The 25,904-nt window shown below is 47.7% G+C and overlaps 2 protein-coding genes across 5 annotated transcripts; one reads left to right on the forward strand and one right to left on the reverse strand.

The window, feature by feature from the left end:
- Positions 1-927: 927 nt before the first annotated feature.
- LOC130406141 (pannexin-1-like) lies at positions 928-9,969 on the reverse strand. 4 transcript variants are annotated; one of them, XM_056611549.1, is made up of 10 exons: positions 9,294-9,969; positions 9,045-9,124; positions 7,989-8,195; positions 7,772-7,807; positions 7,136-7,251; positions 6,117-6,304; positions 5,045-5,323; positions 4,659-4,881; positions 3,714-3,993; positions 928-2,732 (listed from the first exon to the last, which is right to left on the reverse strand). In XM_056611549.1, the coding sequence occupies exons 3-10, from the start codon at positions 8,167-8,169 to the stop codon at positions 2,689-2,691; spliced, it is 1,347 nt and encodes a 448-aa protein (XP_056467524.1). In that variant the 5' UTR covers positions 8,170-8,195; positions 9,045-9,124; positions 9,294-9,969; the 3' UTR covers positions 928-2,688. The 4 variants fall into 4 exon arrangements, with proteins under 4 accessions (XP_056467524.1, XP_056467522.1, XP_056467523.1 ...); XM_056611547.1 differs by having other exon boundaries at positions 9,045-9,183; XM_056611548.1 differs by having other exon boundaries at positions 9,235-9,969.
- rsf1a (remodeling and spacing factor 1a) lies at positions 9,586-25,588 on the forward strand. Its single transcript, XM_056611546.1, has 18 exons — positions 9,586-10,158; positions 12,063-12,154; positions 12,487-12,579; positions 12,909-13,114; positions 14,317-14,444; positions 14,941-15,081; positions 15,210-16,590; positions 17,141-17,339; positions 17,709-17,918; positions 19,404-19,508; positions 19,713-19,792; positions 19,991-20,039; positions 20,177-20,289; positions 20,597-20,664; positions 20,918-21,095; positions 21,788-22,029; positions 22,796-22,996; positions 23,120-25,588. Exons 1-18 carry the CDS (start codon positions 10,005-10,007, stop codon positions 23,989-23,991), a joined length of 4,512 nt encoding a protein of 1,503 aa, XP_056467521.1. The 5' UTR covers positions 9,586-10,004; the 3' UTR covers positions 23,992-25,588.
- The last annotated feature ends 316 nt before the right edge of the window (positions 25,589-25,904 follow it).

Consider the following 25,904-nt stretch of genomic DNA (forward strand, 5'->3'; position numbering starts at 1 on the left):
ATCAATTAGCCTACACACTGTACACAGTATCATTTTTTATCACTATGCAAAGTCTCTGTCCCACCTGCTGTTTGGCTTTTTCGTAGCCAACCCTGTAGTGATGTGCTCCTCTTTGCTGCCTCCTTTAGTTGTCTCTCTCTCTCTCCTGAATCCTCCTCTTTTCACTGGCCATTTCGGCTTCACTAAACAATAACAAACAATACCCAAAATAGTGATAAGATTTAGGCATGAACCATTTTGAATGAAAGAATTCATGTGATGCATTACTTCCATCATTTATTCTTCTTGTTAAAACGAAATGTTAGAAACTAACTATCAGCAGACATGTAGCTTAGTTTGCCTACCAAAAAAAAAAGTGTAGACTATAGTGATAACGGGCTGCTTGTCTGCAAGCTAGCTAGCTGTCTGATTATTTAGGCTAAACGTTACGTGGCAAACTGAGCCTGGATTTATGAAGATTGTAATTCATTTCATAAAACGTGATGATGATTGTTTGTTTGTTATACATCTCAAATTCACCTTTTCCGACAACATCAAGGCAGTCGTCTCACAGGTGCCGGTGTTCCGGTCTCGTGCAGCGCTGCAGCTACGTTCCACACGCCGCGCGGCAACTCGCCGCCTCCATTAATTTCAATGATGGAAGGGCGGCAGAGGGGAGGCGGCCAAAGCGAATGTTGCCGCGCGGCAGAGTTTGCCCTCCCCCTACTGCCTTTCACTCTCAGTGCCCAAACGGAATTGAATGAGGCTACGCTTACTTTATGAAATGTTTCGAGTGGCGATTTTTTTTATCTAGGCCTACATGAAATTCTCCATCCATTAAATGATTAAAAAAAAAAAAAAAACTTTTTTTTTTTTTTTCTCGGAAGGGCAACGTGAGTCGAGGAGGGCATATGGGCAGTTGCCCAAGCAACCTGAGCAACCCCCCTGTGCACGTCCCTGGCTGTAACTGAACTGTAACTGTACAACCCCCTCTAATATGACATTTGAACTTATGACATTACAAATACAAAATATCATCCAATGAATATTATTGTATAGTCTTGAGTCATCAATAGTTGGACTTCATGTGATAATTCAAAGTTTGAAATTTTTAAAATGTCTTTAAAACCTATAAAAATTAGTTACATTTGCCATAAAAATGTACAAAAGGCAGTAACAAACTAACACAAATATATTGGCAATCCCAGACTCATCCTTAACTAATTTATAAAGGTTCAGGTACATTAAAAGCTGAATTTTTTTGATTAACTAACTACAATAACATAACATGCTAAAGCGAAACATCATAGTCATTGTTGCCATATTGACATTGAAAGAACAGTTTATAACATGCCTCATACAAATTACAAAACTAAATGTCAGTTCACAGGCAGACAGTTCACAGGCAGACAGTTACAGGCACAAGAACATCTTAAAGGCACAACACATAAGAAGCAAAACTCCCTGAGATTCCTGAACAAATGGCACATTTAACAACCTGTCAATATGAACATATTTGAAAGATTAAGCGTTGAATATTATATGTTTGGAAGGCCTTTTGTTCATAACTTGTCTGAGGGCAAAGGCGTCAGTTACGTTTGGGCTAATTTCCCATGATGCACTATGGTTTGGTATTGGAGTAGGCTTGGCAAATTTTGATCGAGAGTAGCTGCAGCCAAGGTATTGGTACGTGAGGAAGCAGTGCATCATGGGTAATGACCACCCCACACATCGATCTTGGCTAGCTAGCTTCACTTTGGCTTATACTGAACAAAGATTAAGTGTGTTTATTATGTTTGGCTTTAACAGGATTTAGGAAGGTAGCCTACCAGGAAAGCTGCTTGTTCAAGTAATATAAAAAAGGTAAACTAGGTTACAATCCTGAAAAATCTTTACGTTGCATCATTTGCAGGGTAGTCGTACCAGGTATCAAACGATTGTCTTGAGCTCCCACTGGTCATTGAAGTATCTGCACAATTTAGTGTTAATGTACATGTTGTTTAGTACAAGGTAGCTAATTATTTTCCCCATAATAACCAGGAATAAATTCGATGGTTGATAGTTGATAAATTGAGTTGGTATGACACAAAAAAAAACCTGACTATTGCTAATGTTCAAACCGACCTCTGGACACTAAAATATGACAATGGTTGCCACACATGGTAAAAGTAAAAGGGCCCCCATTTATACTTTAACTTAAATATACCAACTTCTGGGCGGACTCTCACCCGTCCGGCTGATTTTGAAATGGTTTGAAATTTCTAAATTAGAAGCCCCTTTAAGTAAGCTATCACACACACACACACACACACACACACACACACACACACACACACACACACACACACACACACACACACACACACACACACACACACACACACACACACACACACACACACACACACACACTTCGCTATCTAATAAGTACCAGCAGTTGCGACACATTCAGTGAATCCAAAAGAACACATGTACTCCAGCAGCTTGTAGGCAAGGCTCCTCTGTAAGGAACCAGATTGAGAACATATAACCAGGCTGGACCCGTGTCGGCACAGGGTGGTGTGTAAAATGGTACAGGACAGAGAGCAGGAGACACTGCTCCACGAGAACACATCCAATAGTCACATCCAAAGCAGCGGATGCCCGGCCAACAACAGCAACCAATCAGACGGTGCCCTTGCCAACTGGCCCACCCTACGGCAGTTGGCTTCAGCCAATCACATGGCTGTCTGTTCGGAGCAATCGAGTGAATTCTGGTGAGAAAAAAAAAAAAAGGGTGTAAAGGAATATCCAGTAGCACCTTTAATCTTAACAGTTATGGCTTATCTTTACTGTTAAACAAGTGTTATTGTTTTTTTTTTAAATTTTCAGTCAACCTTCAAGTATTTTACCACCCGGCTCCTGTTTAAAGGGGACCTATTATGCTTTTTCGACTTTTATGACCTATAAACGTTGTTATAATGATTGATAGTCATGTTTAACCATACTAAAGTGTCAAATAATGACGTACATGCATTTCGACGTATTCCCTGCTGACCGTCAGGGGTGGCTGTGCAGAGCGCTAAACACTCGGGACAACGTTTGCGATTCACTTGTTCACATTTCCGGGAAACATCTACGTAGACGTACTCCTGCCACGGCCCCCATATGCCTGGTCAAATCTGCCCGCGCGCTCGCTCCAAGGAAGGTAACCAATCACAACGGAGTTGGGTTGGCAGGAGGGGGGCGAGGGGGCGGAGAAGGACGAAACGGAGCGTTGACAGAGAAGGCTGAAAGCGCCCAGATGAGAGGAAGAGTTTCCCGAAAATCTACATCGTTTTTTGTGTATGGTTAAACATGACTATCAATCATTATAATAACGTTTATAGGTCATTAAAGTCGAAAAGCATAATAGGTCCCCTTTAAGGAGCAGGTTAGGATATGTTTAAGTTAAAACCAGAACTTTGATTCAAGCATCGTTAATCTCAACCTCGGGTTGTCTTGGATAGGTTGAACCTGAAAACGTTTCAAAGTCATCATCTATCACACCCGGAAAATAGAATCAGGGAATGCTCAAGCTGTAATTGTTATTTCAGTGCTTTTAAAAGGACAGTACAAACTGTACAAGCCCAGAGAAATCCGTAACACTACATCAAATAAGCTGAAAAAATACAGAAACTTTGTCTTTATACAAAGAGTAGTAGAATTGTAGACGTAGAAATAAACGTAAACATTATTGGATATGAAGGACTCACCCTGCATCTCTGTCTCCTGGCCGGTGCTGTCGGCCACCGAGCCCGTCTTCGACCCCTCCCTGCTGGGCATGCCACCGGGGCTGGGGGTGTTGGTCGGGCCCGGCAGGCCGGGGCTGCCGTTGGGGCTGGGGGCGCCGAGGTCGGCCCGTTTATCAGCGCCTCTCGGGGCCTTCTTGCCGTCGACCGCATCCATCTTCACCAGGCACAGCGTCTGCAGCAGTCCCATACTGTCAAAGTCCTCGCCGGAACACTCCCCCCTGCGCTTCAGCAGCTCCAACACCTGGGGGGGGGGAGATATAGAGAGAGATAGAGTTAGAGGGAGAGGACTTTGTGTAATGCCGCGTTTCCACTGCAGGGTGCGGTACGGTTCGGTTCGCCTCAGTCCGGTAGGGAGGGGGCGGTATAGCCCAGCTAAGTTCCGAGGTCGCGTTTCCACCGCCGACAGTACCCTTTATGGTAGGCCGGATGTCGATCGCCGCGGCAGCCACGTAAACATCGTAAACAACGTCTTCCTCCCCAAGAATGCAGAGGAACGTCTCCACCTCCTTGTTCGCCCAAGCAAGCGTTTCATTGTTCATTGTAAAGAATAATACCTCGAGGCTACTGTTTGTTTGTTTTTATCCCAACGTCGCCCGGAAGTGACGGTTCTGTCGAACAATCAACGGAGGGGGTGTGTAGCTCGAATTTTCCGGTACCCTTTCAGGCGTCTCGTCTCGTTTTCAGTACCCCAACGGAGGAGTACTGAAGACGAGGGCAAAACGAGTACGGCTCAGTCCGGGTCACGCCCACTTTTGGCGGTGGAAACGCAATCCGTACCGCACCTTTGCGAACCGAACCATACCGCACCCTGCAGTGGAAACGCGCCATTATAGAGAGAGAGGTGAGAGGTCTACAAAAAACAACGCGTGGAACACATCCAACACGTGACCGCAAAAACAGACGCACCTTGATGTACTTGTAAGACTTCAGTTCACTGAGGTTCTCTTCCAGGAAGAGCAGGTACAGAGCCAGGTCGTCCCATTGGCCGCCGGGCCGGGGCAGAACGCTGACGGTGGGCAGTGATTGGTACGTGTCCAGGAAGCTGGCGTTTCCGATGCAGAGGAGGGGGCGGAGACCGGCGTAGATGACCACGGGAACCAACGCGGAGAACAGCACCAGGTTGACGAGACTGAAAACCAACCCGATTTAAAATACACCTTGTCCAGCCCTACCTCTGTAGTTTAACCAGACAATCATCTCCCTGCAATATCAATGTTCGAGCGAACATCGAGCCCCACTCATCGAAACCACCCACACAAACAATGAAACCAAAAGTAGCCCAGCGGACTGACCAGAGCAGGGAGAAGACCCCCACGGCGATCAGCTTGCACTGCACCTTCTCCGGGACCGTGGGGTCGTCCACCAAGAGGCCGGTGCGCAGCGAGCAGCCGAACTCGTCGGTGAGGGAGGCCAGCCGCAGGTAGTAGCCCAGGTACACGCACGCACACAGCAGGATGAGCAGCGTGGCTCCGCGGCACACCAGGTATCGGACCAGCACCCCCCGGGAGCAGCGCTTGGTCACCAGGTACTTCTCCACCAGGGGGTACATGAAGCAGCCGTCGGTGGGGTCGCTGGAGGGAGGGGGTGGAGGAGGGGGAGACGAGCGTTTGCTTATTGGGATGTGAAACCGCGGGAAAACTCACATTGTCGGATCGACCTCACGACCACCAGTTACACAGAGGACCGAAGTTACGTTTCCCCTGCTCCAAATGTGCTATTAATATGTTTAACACACAACATATAAAATAATAAAATTATAGTGCAAAAAAGACAAAAACAAATAAACAACATTTACAGACAATCAAAGACTACATAATGGAGAACAGATTATTCACAGTGTTAGTTTCAGATATTATTACTATTCACAGAATAGTTACTGTATCATGACTATTTAGACACTTTTATCCAAAGAGGTAGGGGTAAGGAGGCATGTGAAGGATGCCTACAAGTTAGGCTATGGGACATGTTTTTAAAGTGCTGAGTTACATCCCAAAGGTCAAATTTACTTCTACACTAAATAATTGTCTTAGGTACACCTTAGGTCTCTAAGGCATCGGCATTGTCCCCAGAAGCTGTCGTACTAGTTAAGGAGGGTTTGGACATATGTTCAGTAGTAACACTTTATAATAAGAGTTTATTAATTAACCCATAATTAATGACTCAATACAGTAACAGGCATTATGATATAGCATTCGCAAAGAGCTTTGCAATGCCGCCAGGGGGGGGGGGGGGGGGAGAGAGAGAGAGAGAGAGAGAGAAAGGGAGAGGGGGTACGGCGTCCGCGACTCGTTACATCCGGGATGCGATCGCGAATGAAACGAGGAGGGAGAGAGGGCGGGTTGCCGGTTGGGTTGCCGTGGTTACCCGTCAGATGAGGGCAGGTCGTGCGTGGCCATGCGCTTGGCCAGGGTGACGGCTCGGTTATAGCAGCGGTCCAGCTCCTCCATGATGAAGCCGAGGTCCGACTGGAGCAGGGGCGCGGCCGTGAAGCGCCAGAACAGCGCCGGCGTGTACATCAGCACGGCCACCAGCAGCAGGATGTAGGGGAAGAACTGGGGACAAATCATACATCAGCACGGCCACCAGCAGCGGGAGGACGTAGGGGAAGAACTGGGGACAAATCATACGTCAGCACGGCCCGCCAGCAGCGGGAGGACGTAGGGGAAGAACTGGGGACAAATCATACATCAGCACCGCCGGCCAGCAGCGGGAGGACGCAGGGGAAGAACGGGGGACAAATCAAGCTGCTTTTAATCATATTGAAACACAAGAAAAATGAAATTAGAGAACCAAAAACATTTTTGATGACTGCTAATTAAAACCAACAAAGAAAGTAAGTGTGAACATTTTTAAAGATAATATTTTATCAGCAGCTGTTGATGGGTTAAATTGGCGTGTGAGTGTGGAAGCAGTTGCAATGTGTTCTTTGTGGTTCTACGTGTATGAACAGGTGGAAGTAGTTGACACCGCTTTCTAGGATGCAAATATATCAGCTGGAAATGTTTTTTTATGAAAAGTTGAATTGATAACAGTAATGGATTAGGCAAACTAATGTCTTATTGAATTAATGTCTTTCAGCTCCACCTGGCCCAGCCAGGCCTTGAGGCCTTGACACGCCTGTTCGTCTCAAACCAGCACTTCCAGTTCAGGTGATTCATAGCAGACAGATTGTAATTGTGTCTATTATTTGATTGGTAGTCATGTTGAAGGACACGTTGTAGTTCGATAATGTTGCTATGTAAATTAAATAGTTTAAACATTGTGGTTACAAAGGGGTTAGGCCTTGCATTAAGGAATGCAGGGCTATTTACCTTTTTGTATCCATTTTTTCACTTAACAACTGATGTGTGAAGAGACACAGTGTGCGTGTGTGTCGTGCGTACCTTGTGCAGCCACAGGGGCAGTGCGTGTGTGTGCACGGAGGCCCAGCAATACGAGTCCACGTAGGCCGCCTGTCTCCACGAGAAGTTAGACGGAGCGAAGCAGCTGATCTGAGTTCCTGGAACACACGAATAAGCACAACATGCATCTGATCAGATGGATAGACAACAAGAATAATGTCATAATTATACAATCTTATTAAAACTATTTTGAACAATTAGCTACAGTTTAAAGATATAAATAATTGACGTGGGCGCATTAGTGGCGAGGATTTGAATCCCTGCCAAAGGGTTATGGGTCCTCAATTTTTGCAGTCTACTTGTCAACATCTTTGAGCAATTCCTGCTCCTTAATTAACTGTCTCTGTACCGTGTAGACCATACCTTTTCCTTAATGAAAAGTCTGTGTATTCACTGTCTAACTCCTGCCTGCTCCTTAATGAACATTCTCTGTATTCACTGTCCAAACCCTAGCATCTCCTTTTTGTCTTTCAATTTTAAGTTGCCAACCCGAGGTAGAGAGGGTTGACTGGCAACCGGAAGGTTGCACGTTTGATCCCTGGATCCTCCTAGGTGGGTATTTAGGTGACCCTCAGCAAGACACTTAACCCTAACTGCTCCCGACGAGCTGGCTGTCACCTTGTATGGCTGACCCTGCCGGCGGTGGGTGAATGTCTGTATAAATGGGGGAATGATGGGCAATAATTAAGTAAGAACATCGCTTTGAGTGACAACTGGTTAGAGAAGCGCCCGTCTCTGTATTCACTGTATAACCCCTACTAGGTGCTTAATGACCCGTCATAGATCACCGGCTAAAACAGTGAACACACGGGCTGTGGTGGAGGTCGACACTCACCGACGGACACTTCCTGTGCAAAGGCGAGCGAGATGAGGAGGAGAGGCAGGCCCACGGCCACGCAGGTCACCATCTTGTCCACGGCCAGCTCTGTGCGGATGTTCTGGTAGCGTGCCTGGGTCGGGTCCTTCAGCAGGAAGTCACTGAACACGTACTCGGTGGCGACATGAGCGATCGCCATCTCTGACCCACCTGCTGGCTGGACGACTGAGGAGGGGTCGTGCCCATGGGCGATTTAGTTAGGCCTTTAGTACACCCTTTCCAAAACCGACTACAACATAAATATCGCCAAATTGTGGATTATATACTCTTAAAAAATACGATACATGCCGGTCAGGTTTCCAAAACTGAATGTGTTTTCGTGGTATTCATATTACTTAATAATATAAAGTTTTTGTCTGAGACTTAACTCAAATTAAAACTAGATAGGAATATTCTGACCCCACAAAGTCCAATAATTGAATATAATATGCAGCTTGCTGGGGAAGAGGGCATTTGAGGCCAACAGCAATAACGCCTGGTCAGGGTCCATCTGCAGCACATTCTACTTTTTCCTTTACTTCAAACCAGACGCTTCCTCTTTAAACCAGACGCTGAGAAAGTTTTCTGTTCCGTTTATCGTATGTTCTACATTGTACATAAAGTAGCTTTTAAATAGGTTTGAATGGGGACGATTCCACTAAAACCCAAACACTGGAATAATGTAATCAATGCAGCCCATGCCAGGAAGAACACTAGGTCTAAACAGATCGATAAACAGAATAATAATAGTTACAAGTTCAAGATCATTTGAATCTCAAATATGCAATAATTTCAACTCGAAAGAAAGTGAATATTTATGAGTAGTTGTTGTGTAGTCTTGTTTTCTACAGGTTTGGGAGACTCCTTGATATCATTTCACTACCAAAACAGACATGAGGAAAGACTGACTGTAAGAGAGACCTGCAACATGTAACCCGATATCTTCCGAGGCGGCAAGACATTGTCCCCATCTGTTTCAATGTCGGATCATATTCTATCCCCTCTTCTCTTAACTATAATGAACATCACGAGTACCTGGCGGGTGTTGAGGAGGCCGCCGGCTAAGAAAGATAAATCGATCTTGGTGAGAACTTCTTTATCGACTCTTCTGTATCCTGTTCGGATTGAAAGGTTTCCACAAGAAGTCGAGGCGGGTCGATAACTGCACAGTAGCCTCAATAGAAAATATGTTCCGTAAACAAAACAATAACAACAGAAACTTTACAATTAATCTTCTTCCGGTCGAGTGCACAGCCTTTTCCTCCCCCCTTGGTATTTCTTTACCTTTGCCGTCAGGACCATACATCTGTTAAATAATCAGTTTCTACGAACTATATTACGTATGACCTGTTGTGATTGAAACTTGATTTATTTAACTGAACTTGGAAATGATGTCCGCATCAAAATAAAAAAGACAGATGTGGTCGTGCTTTCTTGTACCGCAAACCCCGCCTGTTTTATTTAGCCACGCCCCCTCCATCCGTCCTCTCAGCCAATTAGGAGCCGCCGTCTCGCCAGCACGCTGCTAATCACCGGCTGCGTGACCGTGACGCGCCGCGTACGGTTTCCATAAGAACGAATATTGTAATTCACGTAAATTGTGTTTACTGTAAATGACGTCGAAAACCTTCATACATCGAAAACGTTTGGGTTTAATTTTATTTCCCAATTTCCTAAATTTGATACAATCCCGTCAACCAATATGGTACAATAACGAAACACCTCCCTCTCCTCAAAGTGTGCTGTATATTTATGTTATTCTGTTTTCTCTAATAGAGTCTCTGCGAAACCGAATCGAAAAGCGTCAACACAATTCGTGCGATTCCAGCGCGATGAATTGTGGGCACTCGTCGTGGTGCCCTGTCATCCCAACAACTTCTTTCCTCGTTCTCCTCCTTCTCTCCCTCCTCGTTTCATTCGAGATCGCATCCCAGTCGTAACGAGTCGCGGTCGCCGTACCCCCTCTCCCCCTCTCTCTTCCCCCCGTTTGGAAAGATGGCTGCCCCGGCGGCAGCGCCGAGCTCCGGTCCAGATCTATGCCCGAGCTTCGCGGTGGTCTGCGGCTTCATGGAGCGCTACGGACAGACCCTGGACCTGCCCGAGATCTCCTTCCCGCAGATGGAACGCTATCTCCGGGAGACGTCGACAGGTGAGGCCGTGGGAAGGGGGGCAAGGGAAAGTGGTCGAAAGCTGCGACACCTAAAACCAGAAGGAGAAGGGGGCCTTTTTTTTTTTTACCACCACCAGCATCATCCTCATCCTCATCCCCTCCTATTCTTCCTCTTCGCCAGGAGAGAGTGTGTGATGGTTATGTGGGCAGACATACACTGTCGGATATTTTCTATCTGACAGACTAGTCGATACTTCCACAGCGTGTGGAATATTGATCTTTGTAATTGTAAAGTTAGTGTGGAAGCCATGATGCAGTACTGCTGGGTGACCACACACACGCACACAGACACACTACACACACTCTCATGCACAGCATTCAGCTGACCACCACAGATACATGTTATAACACTTGTTTTATGTGTTGTAATTGTGTTTCATAATGTTGGTATTTTACCATTAATGACATGCTGCATTTTATTTCCTGGGCAGAAGATGGGGTCTCTGTCAACGTTGCGCAGGCGCACTACACATCTAATCTGTAAACTGAAAATTAGCCTGTCGGCTAACAAGCGCATACTACACATTACACTCGTATTATTCCAAACGTATTTTTATCACCACCTAAATCACATCGATATCCAGGGAAAGATTGGTCATGTGATATTTGCCGTGCTTGTTACAAGTGTATTACATGGAATATTTGGCGTGTTGTTTTGTAATAGCAGGTAGCTCTGCTAGCTGGTTAGCAGTAGCTTCCCGGTCACATCATTTCTCAATTGAGATCAATGGAATACTTGAAATCAATGTATGATAAGCTACACATGTATACTGTAAATGCACTTCATAACCTATTGCTTGGAAGGTGTTCATTGGAATAAGGTTTCAGGAAAATGATACTGTAGTGTATAATATCTATCTAACACAATAATATATCTCTTTATTTACCCCGAGGGAAAATGTTGTTCTGCAGTTGCATAACAAAGTAGGAATGGAGCAATGGTGTGCAAATATACAATATGATGGTTAAATAGAAGGGTAGTTGCAATAATCATGTATAGCTAGACATGTGACTGGTGTAGGTATCATACATACACATATCAACTAAATAACACTAGGGTGCCATTCCTAAAATCAAAGTCACAGTAACAGTAATGGCCATACATAAGAGGTCAATGATAATGTGCAAATTGGAATTAACAATGTCTAAATATAACAGAATAATGGTAAGGATCACAGAGATAAATTATGGCGGCAAATAGCCATATATGTACAGAATCATTCCAAAATACAGGCACATTGTTTATAGTTCGATTTAAATGTTCAGTGATAATGTCCATAATAACTTACGTAATGTCCCTGTTATAACACATTTCACATAATGTTGTCCCAATCAGGTAGTCCACTGAGCTAGAAAGAGGAAGATGTAGGAAAATGTAATGAACAGTTCTAAAAGGTTGAAATCATGCTTTGGTTGTATCCAAAGCATGATATCAAGGGGATACTTGCATGATTAATACACGTACATGTTATGATATATGTTAAAAAAATATATAAGGTTTCAGGAGAACCATGGTGCAATATCATCATCACAGTATTGCTACTGAAATCAACGGTATACCTACCATGCATTGAAAACTCCATGTATGTTAATGCCCTTTTTATGAATGTACCTTGATGGAAGGTGTTAATAAAGCAATTTAAACTCAATGCACACTTTCAAATTTTTTATTTTTTTTTGAAAAAGCATGTTGTAATTTTAACTTACTCTTTTCGGTATATTTCATAATTTCTTACAATTAATCGGTTAAAACAATTTGAAATAAATAATTTATTATATAAGTCCCAATTTCATTAAAGAATACAAAAAAAACAATATAAACAACATGAATGGTTTGTCAACACCAAGCTGAAGAATGATTTCATATTTTGATCTATTTTCAGTTCCCCAGCCCTTGGTCGATCTTCATGTTAAGCTCCTCAGAAAGCTGGGCAAGTCAGTCACTTCAGACCGCTGGGAGAAATACTTGGCCAAGGTGAGTGTGTTTATATGCATGTTTAACATTGAGTTTTGGACGAGTGTACATGTTGAACCACATTGTATGTTAATTAATGAAGGTAGTGGGTTTGAAAGGGGTCAAATGCAGAGATCAGAAACAACCAACGTAGCTATTTAGCCCACAACATTATCCCAAGTGGCTTACAATGAATTTGTTTTTAGAGGCCTTTCATTAATTAGCAAGTAGATTAGAACTCCTTGCTCATGGAGAGTGTGGAGTGGACAGTGGTGTTCGAAACCAGAACTTTTGACCTGTGAAAGGTAAACTGACTGACTGGTTTACTGGCTATCTTTCTGTCGTGTGCCCAGGTGTGCCAGGAGCTGAACAGCAGCTGGGCCTGGGAGCTGGAGCAGAACCGCTACATGCAGATGTCCATGGAGAGCAAGTCTACCATCCTCAAGGTACCACACACCTTCTCTCCCCTCTGCTCTACACCTACTCTACACCTATACCAGCTCTACACCTACAACTCCTCTACACCTTCTCCACACCTCCTCTACACCTACATTAGCTCTACACCTTCCCTCTCCTCTAGACCTTCTCTACATCTACACCTCCTTTACACCTTCCCTGTTCCCTACACCTTCTCTACACCTACACCTCCTCTCAACCTCTTCTCTCATCTCTGCTACACCTTCCCTCCTCTCTGCACCTCCTCTCCCCTTATTTCCCCGATATCAGACAGTGACAGTAGTACATGTCCGTTGTTGTGTATTCATTTCTCCCCCAGTACCTTTGTGAGTGTCAGTTCGACGACAACCTCAAGTTCAAGGCGGTGGTGAACGACGAGGAGCCGGAGAAGATGCGGCTGCAGCCGATTGGGCGCGACTGGCAGGGCCTGCTGTACTGGCTGCAGCTGGACCCCGAGCAGAACATCCGGCTGTACACAGAGGAGCAGGACGACCTGGACGGCTCCAGCTGGAGGTGCATCGTCAGGTACGCCACTTCCGCTCCCACTTCCTGTTTGAGTCTTTCATTCAATAATAATGGCACATAACAACAATGCTACCAGTTCTACTATCACTAGATAAATAATTTAATAATTCCAAATAGTCACATTCAATGGGGCAACTTTAGGCTTGCGATTTTTTGGACTTTTTTCATCTAACATCCTTGTACAGTTGTTTTTATATCTGTTTTCCTTAATTGCACCAATATAACGTAAAAGCTGATAGCTGAAAATTTGCCACTTTCTGAGTTTTTTCCTTTCCGTTCCATTCTATTATGTTTCATTCTTTGGGGCATTGTCATCCACTGCAGCTCAATGTATTTAAAGCTGTAGTTTGTTATGGTCTAATATTGGTTCGTAGTGAACCTCAGCTTGCCACTGAGCCCCAATCAGGGTTTCCCACAGCTGTTTTAAGGCCAGGCGCAGCATCTCTACAAGCAAATTAACTTTTCAATATATACAACAATGTCTGTTCATGTCAGCATCTGCATTCTATTTAAAATAAGATTTTGGCTTCTATATGATATACTATAATATAGGCTCATATATTATACCGTTATGAGTATAATAATCGATGACATCAAACAGTGGTCAGGCTCTGTGGAGAAGGGGAGCTCCGTTCTGTCTGATTATGCACGGTATTCACATCCAGTCATCGATAAAGAGAATGTGGCAGGGTCCGACACCCAGATGTTGTGTGTGAATGATGTGTTTCAGCATATAGAACAAATGCTCCACCTTTGAATTTAGCAGACCAGCAAAAATGCACTGCCGGCAGTGAATAATGTTCACCAGTGCGAGTTTGTGTGTGTGTGTAATCGTTGCATGTTGCGCTTTGTGTACGCTAATGTCCTTACAGCACAGGGCAAACTTAGCGGCCCAAGTCATTTCCTTACTCGAACGAATACGTTTTCAGTTAACACCACTACACTCGACTGTGGGTTGTCCCATTCGTTACCTGCTTAAAGATGCAGTGTGTGTGAGGTAGTGAGGTTTTCATTTCAAGTTGCCTAAAGCAGCCTCTATAACCTGTATAATAAGGTTATTGCAATGTGCATGTTTCTCTTTTATGTTAAACCCACGATTATTATACCAAGAGGACCCTACGCTATTGCTTGCCATTTTCTCGTAGTATTTACCCTTCCACTAAACCTTCCACTATTTACCCTTCCACTTTTTTATGCTCCAGAAATCGTACCGACCTAGCGGAGGCGTTAGACCTGCTGAAGTCCCAGATAGACCCCAACCACAACAAGACCAAGACCGAGGAAGGTTCAGCCAGCGGCAATCCAGAGGGAGAGGAGAAGACGGCGACAGGTGAGAGCCTGGGTGCCGAATGGATAGAGAGGAGAGGGACGGGTGTACATTGTCATTGTTTAGAATGTGAATCCTTTTGTGGAGGTCCTCTGTAAGCTAATAGCTCTGTAATGATTATTGTTGACTGTGGTCCCCTTTAATGTCCAGCTTTACACCAGTGTTTCCCAACCTCTCGTAAGGTCTCGTAAGGTCCTGTGAATGCAAACATTGTGCCCTGGTGATTCGTAGCAATGAGGAGTCGATCACGAATCAATCAGTCGTTGTGGTACAATGCACATATGTTCACTGGGACATTGATATGACAACCATATGTTAGTTAAAGTGATGCATTTTGGGAAGCGGATGCACACACATTTAACAGAATAAGGAGCGACACATTTCAGACCTAAAGATGGGAGCAAAAGCAGACTGGGATGATAACCAATGTGTCTGATTCTGAGGCTGGAGACTCAGACAGGCATTCTCATTTTAAATCAATAATGCATGTGTGTTTCAGGAGAAGATGCAGATCGTCTGAAGACGGAAGGGGATTCTGCGGACCATCTAGCGAACAAGAACCCGTCTGAACCTCCTAAAGCCACGGACGAGAAACCAAACGAAACCGCAGACTTGAAGGCGGAGGAGCCTATACAGCCAGGTAACATGTCAGCTGGTTCTGTTGAGGTCAGTGCTGCTGCTGATCTTGATCATTGGTTAGATCAAAATATTTCCTGCATCTAAAAAGTAGTTGATTTCCTTCTATGACCTTTCATCTCCTGTGATCAGCCGTGAAGCAAGAAGAGGCGGGGCTTGTCAAACAGGAAGCGACGGGGCTCGTCAAACAGGAAGAGATGGAGGTTGACCTGAAAGCGCAGCCGTCTGACCTCCCGGCAGACAGGAAGTCGCCGGCGTCATGTCTCATCATCGACAACCGCGTGAGCACCATCACCGCCATCATCAAACCCGAAAGCAGAGACCTGGATGTCCCCAGCGTCACCCCTAGCAACGCTGTGTCCGTCGTCATGGCGCCCGCGTCCGTCATCACCAAACAGGAAGTGAACAAGGAGGAGGAGGCGGAGCGCGCCGTGGTGAGGAGCAGCCAGCAGGCCAAGATACCACTGAAGAAGAGAGAGCTGAAGCTCGCCGAGGCTTTCCAAGACAACCGCAACCACCTGAACAACAACAACAAGGGCAGCAGCATCATCGTGTGTAACCCTTCCGTTATCCAGAGCAAGGACGGCGTCCAGGCGGCCGAGGGGAAGCTGGCAAACTCTTTAGTGCCCCATGCCACCTCGGAGGAGAACGCCCCCCAGCCCGAACTGACCAACGGGAAGGCGGCGCTCCTCCCCGTCCCCCCACCGCTGCCCCATAAAGAGGGCGGGCAGAACGGGGTCATCGGGGTCATCGGTCAGGTGGGGGTCATAGGCCACGTGGGGGTGATCCGTAGCCCCATGGAGCGGCCCCGCGGGCCAGGGGCGGAGCCACAGGAGCGTAACGGGCCGGGGGAGGAGGGGGAAGAGGGGCCGGGGGGCCGGAGGAGGCCGGAGGACGTGGGGCGGTGGGAGGAGGAGGAGGAGAAGGAGAGGGAGGGGAACAGGCAGTCCGTGCTGGTGAGGAAGCGCTCCGTGGACGTTGAGGCGGAAGCGCACGCCGACGCGGAAACACCGCAAGCCCCTTCCCCGCCGCCACCACCCGCGACCCCCTCGCCACCGCACCCCGTCGCAGGAGCCGTCCCGAGGGAGACGGGGGCGCAGGGGGAGGAGCCCCAGAAGCCCCCTCCGACGGAGGGGGAGAGAGCGGCGAAGGAGGAGCAGGAAACGGCCGAACCCGAGAAGGAGCCTCCGGTGAAAAAGGCCGAGCCGGCCGACCCGGAGCCCGAGGCCGCCGCCGCCGCCGCCGCGCAGCCGGCGCCCGGCAGCGACGCAGCGGACGCCCAGGGGAGGGAGAGGCCGGCCGGGCCGGACACGCAGGCGAAGCCGGGGCCCCTGGAGGTGGCCTCCTCGGAGCTCCAGAAGGAGGGCATCCGGCTGAAGATCAAGATCCCCCCCCACAAGAGGAGCAAGAAGAAAGGCAGGGAGGAGAAGGAGAGGGAGGCGGAGCAAGAGGCGGAGCCAGAGGCCCTAGAGGAGGACGGGAGGTCCCTCCGGAGGTCGGCCAGGATCTGCAGGTACAGCAGAGTGGGTGTGTGTGTGTGGGTGTGTGTGTGTGTGTGTGTGTGTCTGTGTGTGTGGGTGTGGGTTTGTGTGTATATTTGTGTGTTTTTTTTGTGTGTGTGTGTGCGTGTGGGTCTTTGGATGGATTTGACGTTATAAAGTTTAACATTCCTTATTTTCCAATGATTATTTGGTGGAATTCATTCCAGCTGTGGTATTACTATTTGACTACATTTTATGTCTTGCTCTTCACGCGTCACCCCTGGACACAAATAACTTTCTCAAGAGTCTGCTTGAGTGACAGACTCAAACTTTGAGTCAGTTTTATCATTCCAGTTTGAGTGTTTCGTCAGGTCAGCTTTGAATCTGTTTCATTAAGTCAGTTTTAGTTTGTCTCATTGAGTCAGTTTGAGTGTCTCATTGAGTCAGTTTGAGTGTCTCATTGAGTCAGTTTGAGTGTCTCATTGGTTCAGTTTGAGTCTATTTCATTAAGTCAGTTTAAGTCTTGTTTCATCCCATCTCCATTAACCCCCACCCTCCCCCCTCCCACCTTCTCTCTACAAGATCCTCTGCTTTGCCGATATGCAGGCCCAGTTCTAAGGTCGCTGAAAGCCAGGACAAGAGCGGGCAGAAGACGGGGTCCAAGGACTGCGAAGAAGAGGAGGAGGAGGAGGAAGAAGAGCAGGAGGAAGAGGAGGGGCAGAAGCCTGCAGTGAAGAAAGACCGAAAAACAGACCCCAACTGGCTGGGCAGGAAACCCAAGGTGGACAAGAGAGAGAGAGAGAGAGAGAGAGTGTGTGTGTGTGTGTGTGTGTGTGTGTGTGTGTGTGTGTGTGTGTGTGTGTGTGTGTGTGTGTGTGTGTGTGTGTGTGTGTGTGTGTGTGTGTGTGTGTGTGTGTGTGTGTGTGTGTGTGTGTGTGTGTGTGTGTGTGTGTGTGTGTGTGTGTGTGTGACTGGATATAAACAAACAAATAAATTCCAGCGTGATTACTTCTGTTTTATTTGGTCTCCTGTTTGTTTTTTCCTGTTGTGTTGTTACTTCCTGTTGTGTTGTTACTTCCTGCCCTTTGGTCACTACCGGTTGTGATGTAACCCTAACTTGGTTTGTTGTCACTTCCTGTTGCGTTGTCAGGGTAAGCGCAGACATCGGCGCCCACGCTGGTCGACGCCGCGCTCCAAACGACGGAGACTGGCAGAGGAGGGGGAGGGGGGGGAGAGGGGGAAGGGCCAGAAGGGGGAGGAGAGCGAAGGGGGGCGGGACTCCGGGGACTCCAGCGAATCGGAGGAGCTCCCCATGGAAGACGCATGCAGCCAATGTGGGCTGCCCAACCACCCGGAACTGGTGAGTGAGATTGAGATATGCACACAATATACACGCATGGATATATCTAGAGAGGGAGAGAGACATGGGGAGAGGAGGAGACGCAGGGGGAAGGACATCACGGGCCCTATTCTAACGGTCTGAAACGCAAGTGAGAAGCGCCAAACGCAAGTAGCTTTGTGGGCGGTTCTATGGCGATGTTGCTATTATACCGGCGGATAAATGACTCTTGCGCCCGACGCAAATCTAAAAAGGGTTTCCCTGAAGGTAGCCGAATTACCCGTAGCTGTGGTTTGGACGTAACGTGCAATAAACCAATGAGAGTGCCAGCTCCCATCCCCTTTAAGAGCCATGAGCGCATTTGAATCTGAGTAGTTGATATTTTGTGTGTTTGCAGTCTCCGATGAGATAGATGCATGACCACATGAATTTCAAACTTCATATGGCTCAGTTTATGGCCAAATGATGTGGCCTAATTCACACATGGAATAGCGTTTTGTCCACAACTTCAGTCCTCAAATAAATGTCGGCAAAGAAAACTTAACAAACATGATATGCGGTAACTGTGGTTCTATTTAATGATGTACGCAATACATTAACAAACATTGTCTCTTACCAGTATTGTATGCATTATCGTTATCGACTTGTTTTCCTAATATGCATGCATACCCCCGGTAATATACATTGCCATGGACCGTATTATGCGTTACGTGTTTAGTTTGCGTGTGTTTAAAACAGATGGATGCACACACGTGCGCCCGCATTCATTAATTCTTTTACACACACACACACGCCCGCATCAATTCATTCTTTTTAAAACTCACTCGCGGTGAAACAATGTTTTCTCACGATCAAATACTCATCAATCCTAAAAGTTATGGGCTTGTACACGATGTCTGTGTCAAGAAAATATGTGTTTGCTGTACGGTGTTTGCAGATGCATTGATTTAAAAGTACAACTTATTACCGCTGTATCCGCTGTTCTTTCCCAAATAATTTACCAAGAATGTGTGGCTAGGTAGATGAGAGAAGCAAAGTGTATGCGCGAGGTGCACAAGCAACATTATGCATGCGCTCTTAAAATAGCATCTGAACAACGCGCCACTGACTTTAAACCAGGTATTTCCTGGTTTGTGGCGCAAGTTATTTCTGAAACTGCAAAATAGGGAACGTTTGCGCCAGAACACGTGAAGATCATTCCCTAATTTAGCGACGCCTGCCTGTGGAGGGTAAAGAACGCTGCGCGCCAGTTGCAAACTAGCAACGACACATGCGTCAGTGTAGAAAGTAAATTGCGCTGGATGCAAGAGAGGGCCCCATGAGTGTCAAAAATATTTCTAACGTTTCAGCAAAACTACAATGTACAAGTCTTTTATCATACATATTACCTCAGAAATGATAATTGTAGTTATGTGATTCCTATAGTATCTTAGTTTCTCTCGGGACCTTATTGACGAGATGAATGTAGTAAGATGTGCGTCTGTGTGATTGTGTGCGTCCGTCCAGATCCTCCTGTGCGACTCGTGTGACAATGGCTACCACACAGCGTGTCTGAGGCCGCCTCTCATGCTGATCCCAGACGGAGAGTGGTTCTGCCCCCCCTGCCAACACGTAAGCTCTGACTGTGTGTGTGTGTGTGTGAGTACGTGTGTGTGTGTGTGTGTGTGTGTGTGTGTGTGTGTGTGTGTGTGTGTGTGTGTGTACGTGTGCATGCGTGTGCGTGCACGCCCGGCCGAGTGTCTAGGTATGTCGATGTGTAACCATATAGGCTGTTTTTCTCTGGTCTCTGATTGGCTGTGTGGGACTGTGTTTTAGAAGCTGCTATGTGAGCGGCTAGAGGAGCAGCTACTGAACCTGGACAGCAATCTGAAGAAGAGAGAGAGGGCACTGAGGAGGTACACACATCGCACTCACACACACACACACAAACACACACAAACAACAACACCCGCTCACTCGCTAGAAAACAAAAATGTTCACACTTCTTCACAGATGTGGAGACTAAAGCACGTAGACTGAATGGGCACAAGGTGATCACTAGCCGTGTAGCATTCAGTGATGTATTCTGTCCCCTGTGGTGTCTCCGCTCACAGGAAGGAGAGGCTGGTCTACGTCGGGATCAGTGTGGAAAACATCATCCCAGTAAGATTCTCTCCCTCTGTTCCGATGTTTCTCCGTCTCCTCTACTGAGTAGGGGTGTAGCACTAGAGGAGGTTAAGGTGTGTCTGTGCAGTGAATCATCGCCAGCGTCTGAAAGATTTCCTCTTTCGTCTGTTCAGGAGGGAGACGTGGAGCCGTCGGCAGAGAAATCAGAGAAGAAGAAAGACTCCAAGAAGAGCAGCAAGAACCTGGGTCGGAGGTCAACCAGGACCAGGAAGTGTATAAGCTACAGGTGGGCGGAGTTTAACCAGGAAGTCATCCTCTGTAGATGTTAGATGGATGGCGCTACAGCCAGTGTGGAGTACTTTACCAGCCCAAAGTATAGATACAAGTGTTTAGAAACAGAACCCAAATTTTATTTACAATATTGTATTCTATTTTCTTCTGTCTGTGTGTGTGTGTGTGTGTGTGTGTGTGTGTGTGTGTGTGTGTGTGTGTGTGTGTGTGTCTGTGTGTGTGTGTGTGTGTGTGTGTGTGTGTGTGTGTGTGTGTGTGTGTGTGTGTGTGTGTGTGTGTGTGTGTGTGTGTCTGGTTGGCAGGTTCGATGACTTTGACGATGCCATCGACGAGGCTATAGAGGAGGACGTGGGAGACGTCTATGGTGGAGGTGAGATCTCCACACTGACCCCCCAACACAATTTTTACGTTTGCCAAACATCGTTTTCTAATAAAAGAAAGTACTTCTTCTTGGACCCTTTGATACATTTTGGAAAATTACATTATGGTTGATGTTGCCATTATTTATTTTCTCTCGTGTGGAGAAGTTCTCTCTCACATTAGAAAGAAGTGTTAAGGCTCCCCCTTCAAAGATTAAAAAGAGGACTCATGATAATAACAACTCAATGTCGCTGTTTCTGCAGCGGGGGCGGTGCGGGGGAAAGACATCAACACCATCCTATCGGATGAGGGGAAGCCGGCCGAGCAGCCAATCAAAAGCCAGGCGCGCTTGGCCAGGAGCAGGAAGAGGCGGCGCCTCAACGACCTGGAGAGTGACAGCACGGCCGCCGAGAGCGAGGAGGAGTTCATGCTCAGCAACAGGTGACACTAGGGGCTGGGGGGAAACATCCATTCATCAAAGCACTGCAATTTATTTGTTCTCGATTCTATTTCGATTCAGATTTTTTTTTTTTTGATTATTCCCATAAAAAAACAAAAAAAGAAGCATGCATTGCATGCTTCTTTTTTTGTTTTTTTATGGGAATAATCAAAAAAATAAAAAATCTTTTTTTGATTTTTTTTTTTTGTTTTTTTATGGGAATAATAAAAAAAAAAAAAACGGAATCGAAATTGAATCTAGAAGTGAGTATGCCTAAATGTACACGCCCTTTTACATTTGTCCGTGTTATGATTATTACTTTTATGCTGCAAGTTTAGCTCAGGAACAATACTATACAATGGTGTGTTCCCTTTCTGCTAGTTAAAGCAGAATGGTTAATTCATTTTGAAATGGTTAATTCTAAATAATGTTTAAGTATTTTTTTGTCATCTGCACATATTATTGAATCGATGTCAAAGCAATTGGATCAATATCGAATCGATATCGAATCGAATCAAGACGTTAATTATCGAATTGAATTTAATCGTGAGGTACCTGGCGATGCCCAGCCCTAGGTGACACACTTATACACACGTACACACACACATAGGCCTCCCGCGACCTGCCTGAACCCCAGTGCAGTCCGATCAGGACCCCGGGGGTTTCCTCACCTTCCTGTTCTTCCTCCCGCCAGCTCCGAGGAGGAGGAGTTTGCAGCCGAGGAGGACGAGGAGGGCGAGGACGACGAAGACGGGGGCAGCGACGCCGGGAGCGACGCCAGCGGCCGGCGGCCCAAGCGGGGGGCGCCGCGCTCCACGGCCAGCCGGACGGCGAGGGGCCACAAGAGGAAGACCCAGAAGCACCGGGCCAAGAGGCCGCGCCGCCGGAGACCCCGCTCGTCTGAGGAGGAGGAGGGGGAGACGGAGGAGGAGATGGGTGAGTCAGGAGGGGGAGACGGAGGAGGAGATGGGGGAGTCAGGAGGGGGAGGAGGAGGGGGTGGGTGAGACGCAAGGGGGAGGAGGAGGAGGGGGAGACGGAGGAGGAGATGGGTGAGTCAGGAGGGGGAGGAGGGGGAGACGGAGGAGGAGATGGGGGAGTCAGGAGGGGGAGGAGGAGGAGGAGGAGGAGGAGATGGGGGAGTCAGGAGGGGGAGGAGGAGGGGGTGGGTGAGACGCAAGGGGGAGGAGGAGGAGGGGGAGACGGAGGAGGAGATGGGTGAGTCCCAAGAGGGAGAAGGAGGAGGAGGAGATGGGTGAGTCACAAGGGGGAGGAGGAGGAGGAGGGGGAGGAGGAGGGGGAGGTGATGGGTGAGTCCCAAGGGGGAGGAGGAGGAGGAGCAGGAGGAGGACATGGCCATGGTGTGCCAGGAGGAGGAATAGGACGGATGAGACTGATGAGGAAACGGTTGTGTCAGAAGGGGGAGATGGATGAGCGTGGATGAGTGCGCAAAAGCCAAATCAGGAGGGGAAGGGGGAGATGGGGGGGGTCAAGAGGACGAGGAGGGAGAGACCGAAGAGGAGTTCAGCGAGTCAGAGGGGAGGGGGAAGAGAGGGAGGGTGGTCAGCATCAACTCAAGGGTACACCTCTCCCACGACGTTTACGTGGAAAACAGAGTTAGGTTGCGCACCACAATCGTTTCATCACACAAGCCCATGCAGCAGTACAGTGGTAACTCATCGCCTTCCATCTCTGGGTCTCTAGACTCTGATTGGTCCTCTGACATGAGTGACAGCGAGGCGGACAGAAAGAGGAAGGGCTTGAGGCGCGGCCAGCGGCAGCAGGTCAACTACCGCGAGACCTCCGAGTCGTCGGACAACTCCGGGGCCTCGGCCAATAAGAGCAAGGAGAACAAGCCCCGCCTCAAGCCGCGCCGGCAGAGACTCTCCAGCGACTACAGTGACTGTGAGTTACCGTGACGACAATTATCGACAAAATAAAGCAAGGAGAATTGAAAAAAAGGGGAACGTTTTAAATAATGTGTGACGTTCATGTGTCTCTCTCGCTCAATTTTTTTCCCCGCAATAGCATCGGCGTCCTCCCGGGGGTCTGATGAGGAGGACGACGCTGAAGGAGGAGGTGAGGAGAGAGGGGGCCCGCGGCGGCGTGGCGGAGGCAGGAAAAGGAGGCGAGGCGAGGAAGAGGAGCGGCCGAGGAAGAGCCGCCAGGGGTCGAAGAAGAGGCGCGCCGACGACGACGACGACGACGAAGAGGACAGGAGGAGGCGGCTGAAGAGGAGGAGGCTCGCGGCGGCAGCTGAGGAGGAGGAGCGTGAGAGGAGGAAGAGGAGGATGAAGAGGCGGAACAAAGAGGAGGAGGAGGAGGAGGAGAAGATGGGGAGGGGCAGGCGGAGGGAGATTCTGTCCAAGAGGAGGCAGCAGCGCCTCGCTCAGATGCTGAAGAAACGTCGGCCGTCCACCGACGACGACTCCGACCGATCGGGGGACTCGCAGGACTCTGATTCGTCCTCCGAGGAGGACCGCCCCGTCCGCAAGAGGCTGAACCGCATCGACTCGGACGACGACGAAGAGGAGGACGACGACGACCGTGGAGACGAAGAAGAGAAGGAGGGGGACAAGGAGTCGAAGAACGAGAAGCCCTCGGAGAGAGAGTCTCGTGTTGCCGGGGGCGACGGTGAGCGTGGCGATGAGGATGACGACGCCGATGAGGAAGACGGCGCACAGGAAAAGCCGCGCGGCCGCAGCTTGTCACCGACGGACAAACTCAGTACCTCCAGAGGCCTGGCGAAGCCTGGGGCCGGCAGTCCGACCTCGCCCAGGGACAGTGCGGGGTCGGACAAGCTCAGCAGGCACAATGGCCCCTTACCTCCGGAGAAGGTGAAGGAGGAGGACAGCCAGACAGACTTGTCAAACTTTGTCCCAAACAGTCCGGCGTCGTGATGGTTGTGCTCGCGTTGAATACTGCGTCTTGTTTTTATTCTCTGTAACTGTCCTCATGCCTATCACCGACTACATCCTTTTAATACTGGATCACACAGAAACACACGTACACACTCTCTTGGAGACTCGTGTGTACCATTCAGACGTGAGATGCTGTTTTTATCCGACACGTGCCCCCTCGCTTTCTCTTTCTCCCTCATCTCTCCTTCTCTCCTTCTCTATCCTTCTGTCTTTCTCTCATTTCAATCTCTGTCCCCACTCTCTCTCTCTCTCTCTCTCTTCCCTCCGTCTCTCTCCCTCTACCTCGCTCTCCAGTAGAGTGCGGTTCACTCACCTGATCGTAAAATAACTGACACAACGTACTCTGACAAGCTGGAAAACTGAAGAAAAGTGGTTGAAGTCCAGAACGACACACAACGCATACACACCACAAACAACCATGCACAATACACACACGCGCACACACAAGCAACAGAAACACAGAGCCAAACCAACAGCCAGTGTCTTTATGTCTCCTGTATATTTATCTCAGCGTCAGCCCCAAGAACCGAATGCCCACAAAGAGTTAATGGTTCGATCCCTGACTCCTACAGGTGTGAGGAGAATACTAAAGAGGCAGCCCAACGTTCAACACACACTGCTGTAAAGCCCCCAACTAAAGGCTAAGGATTTCAGACACATCTGGCTAGTAGCCGTTGAATGGCGGAGTCCTGTTGGTTTAGAAGAGTGTGCGAGAGAGAGGGGGGGGGGGGGGGTTTGAATGTCTACCAGTTGGCTACATTCCAAAACCCGAGTACATTGGTAAATAGTGTCTCAGCCTCCTTACCTTAATGAGAGTGTAACATGGCCTCTAGGTGTCGCTGTTGTTCCTTTGTATCGGCTCATGATGCAGCCTCCTGCAGGTTAGACCAACAGCTGTTTGGGTTATTGTTTGTTTTTATGATTTCAAATACTCTAATCTAACACTAATGACTCCTGTTATTTTTTTGTTTTTTTTATTAGTTGTATACTCCTGACAATAACACACATTAATACAAAACTTGATATTTGAAGTGAGAAATCGCCATTTTTTGTGGGTAAACACGAATGAACAACTTCTACATCCTGGGGCCATCAGAGTGAAGACTGGGGTCAAACAATCTGTGGAAGATCAATGTGATTGTGGGGCCAACGTAGGTCTGGTAGGACCAGGCTACCCACATCGTCCAGGGCCTCCATAACCCTGTATATTCTTACCGGGACCATGGTCGGTCCTCGTGTAAGCCTGTACATACTTATGGTCAGTCGCATTAGCCTGTGTATATTTGGTCTGTGTGTCTGAGAGCCCTAGTTTGGACCCCATGAGGCGTTTCTGTCCCTGGGCCCTGTGTCCCCATAAGCTTGTACAAACTTGGCATGTGTGTCCCAAGGCCCTTGGTCGGTCCCCATAAGGTTGTGTCGGTCCCCATAAGCCTGTACATACTTGGCCTGTATGATGTTTCTTGTACCATATTAGATGTTTCTGTTTCTTGTAAGATATAGTGTTCTATTTTCTATATGAAGGTGAGGAGGTTGGAGGATGCTGTGATGTTTGGGTGAAAAGAGGGGTGGGGGGGGGGGGGGGGGGGGGGTCACCCGCTGTTCCACCCACCACTTCCGTCGTTTATTATGTTTCGTTTTTTTTTGTTTGCTATGAGCGCCAGTGGCTTCTGGACGGCGCAACGTGTGTCTAAAATATAATGAACGGTGCCCATTCTTCATCCTCTTCTTTCAACGGTGATGACGGATTAACAGAAAGAAAAAGTTACAAAAAAAAATTTGACTTAAAAATAATAACATGGTAGCTTAATTGTAATGTAATCTGAGGCTTCCTCTAACAGCGTGGACTCAATATTCGATTTTCTGATTGTTTTTTTTCACTTGGAAAATGTTCC

Source organism: Gadus chalcogrammus, chromosome 16 (assembly GCF_026213295.1).
Source record: "Gadus chalcogrammus isolate NIFS_2021 chromosome 16, NIFS_Gcha_1.0, whole genome shotgun sequence".
Lineage (NCBI taxonomy): Eukaryota > Metazoa > Chordata > Actinopteri > Gadiformes > Gadidae > Gadus > Gadus chalcogrammus.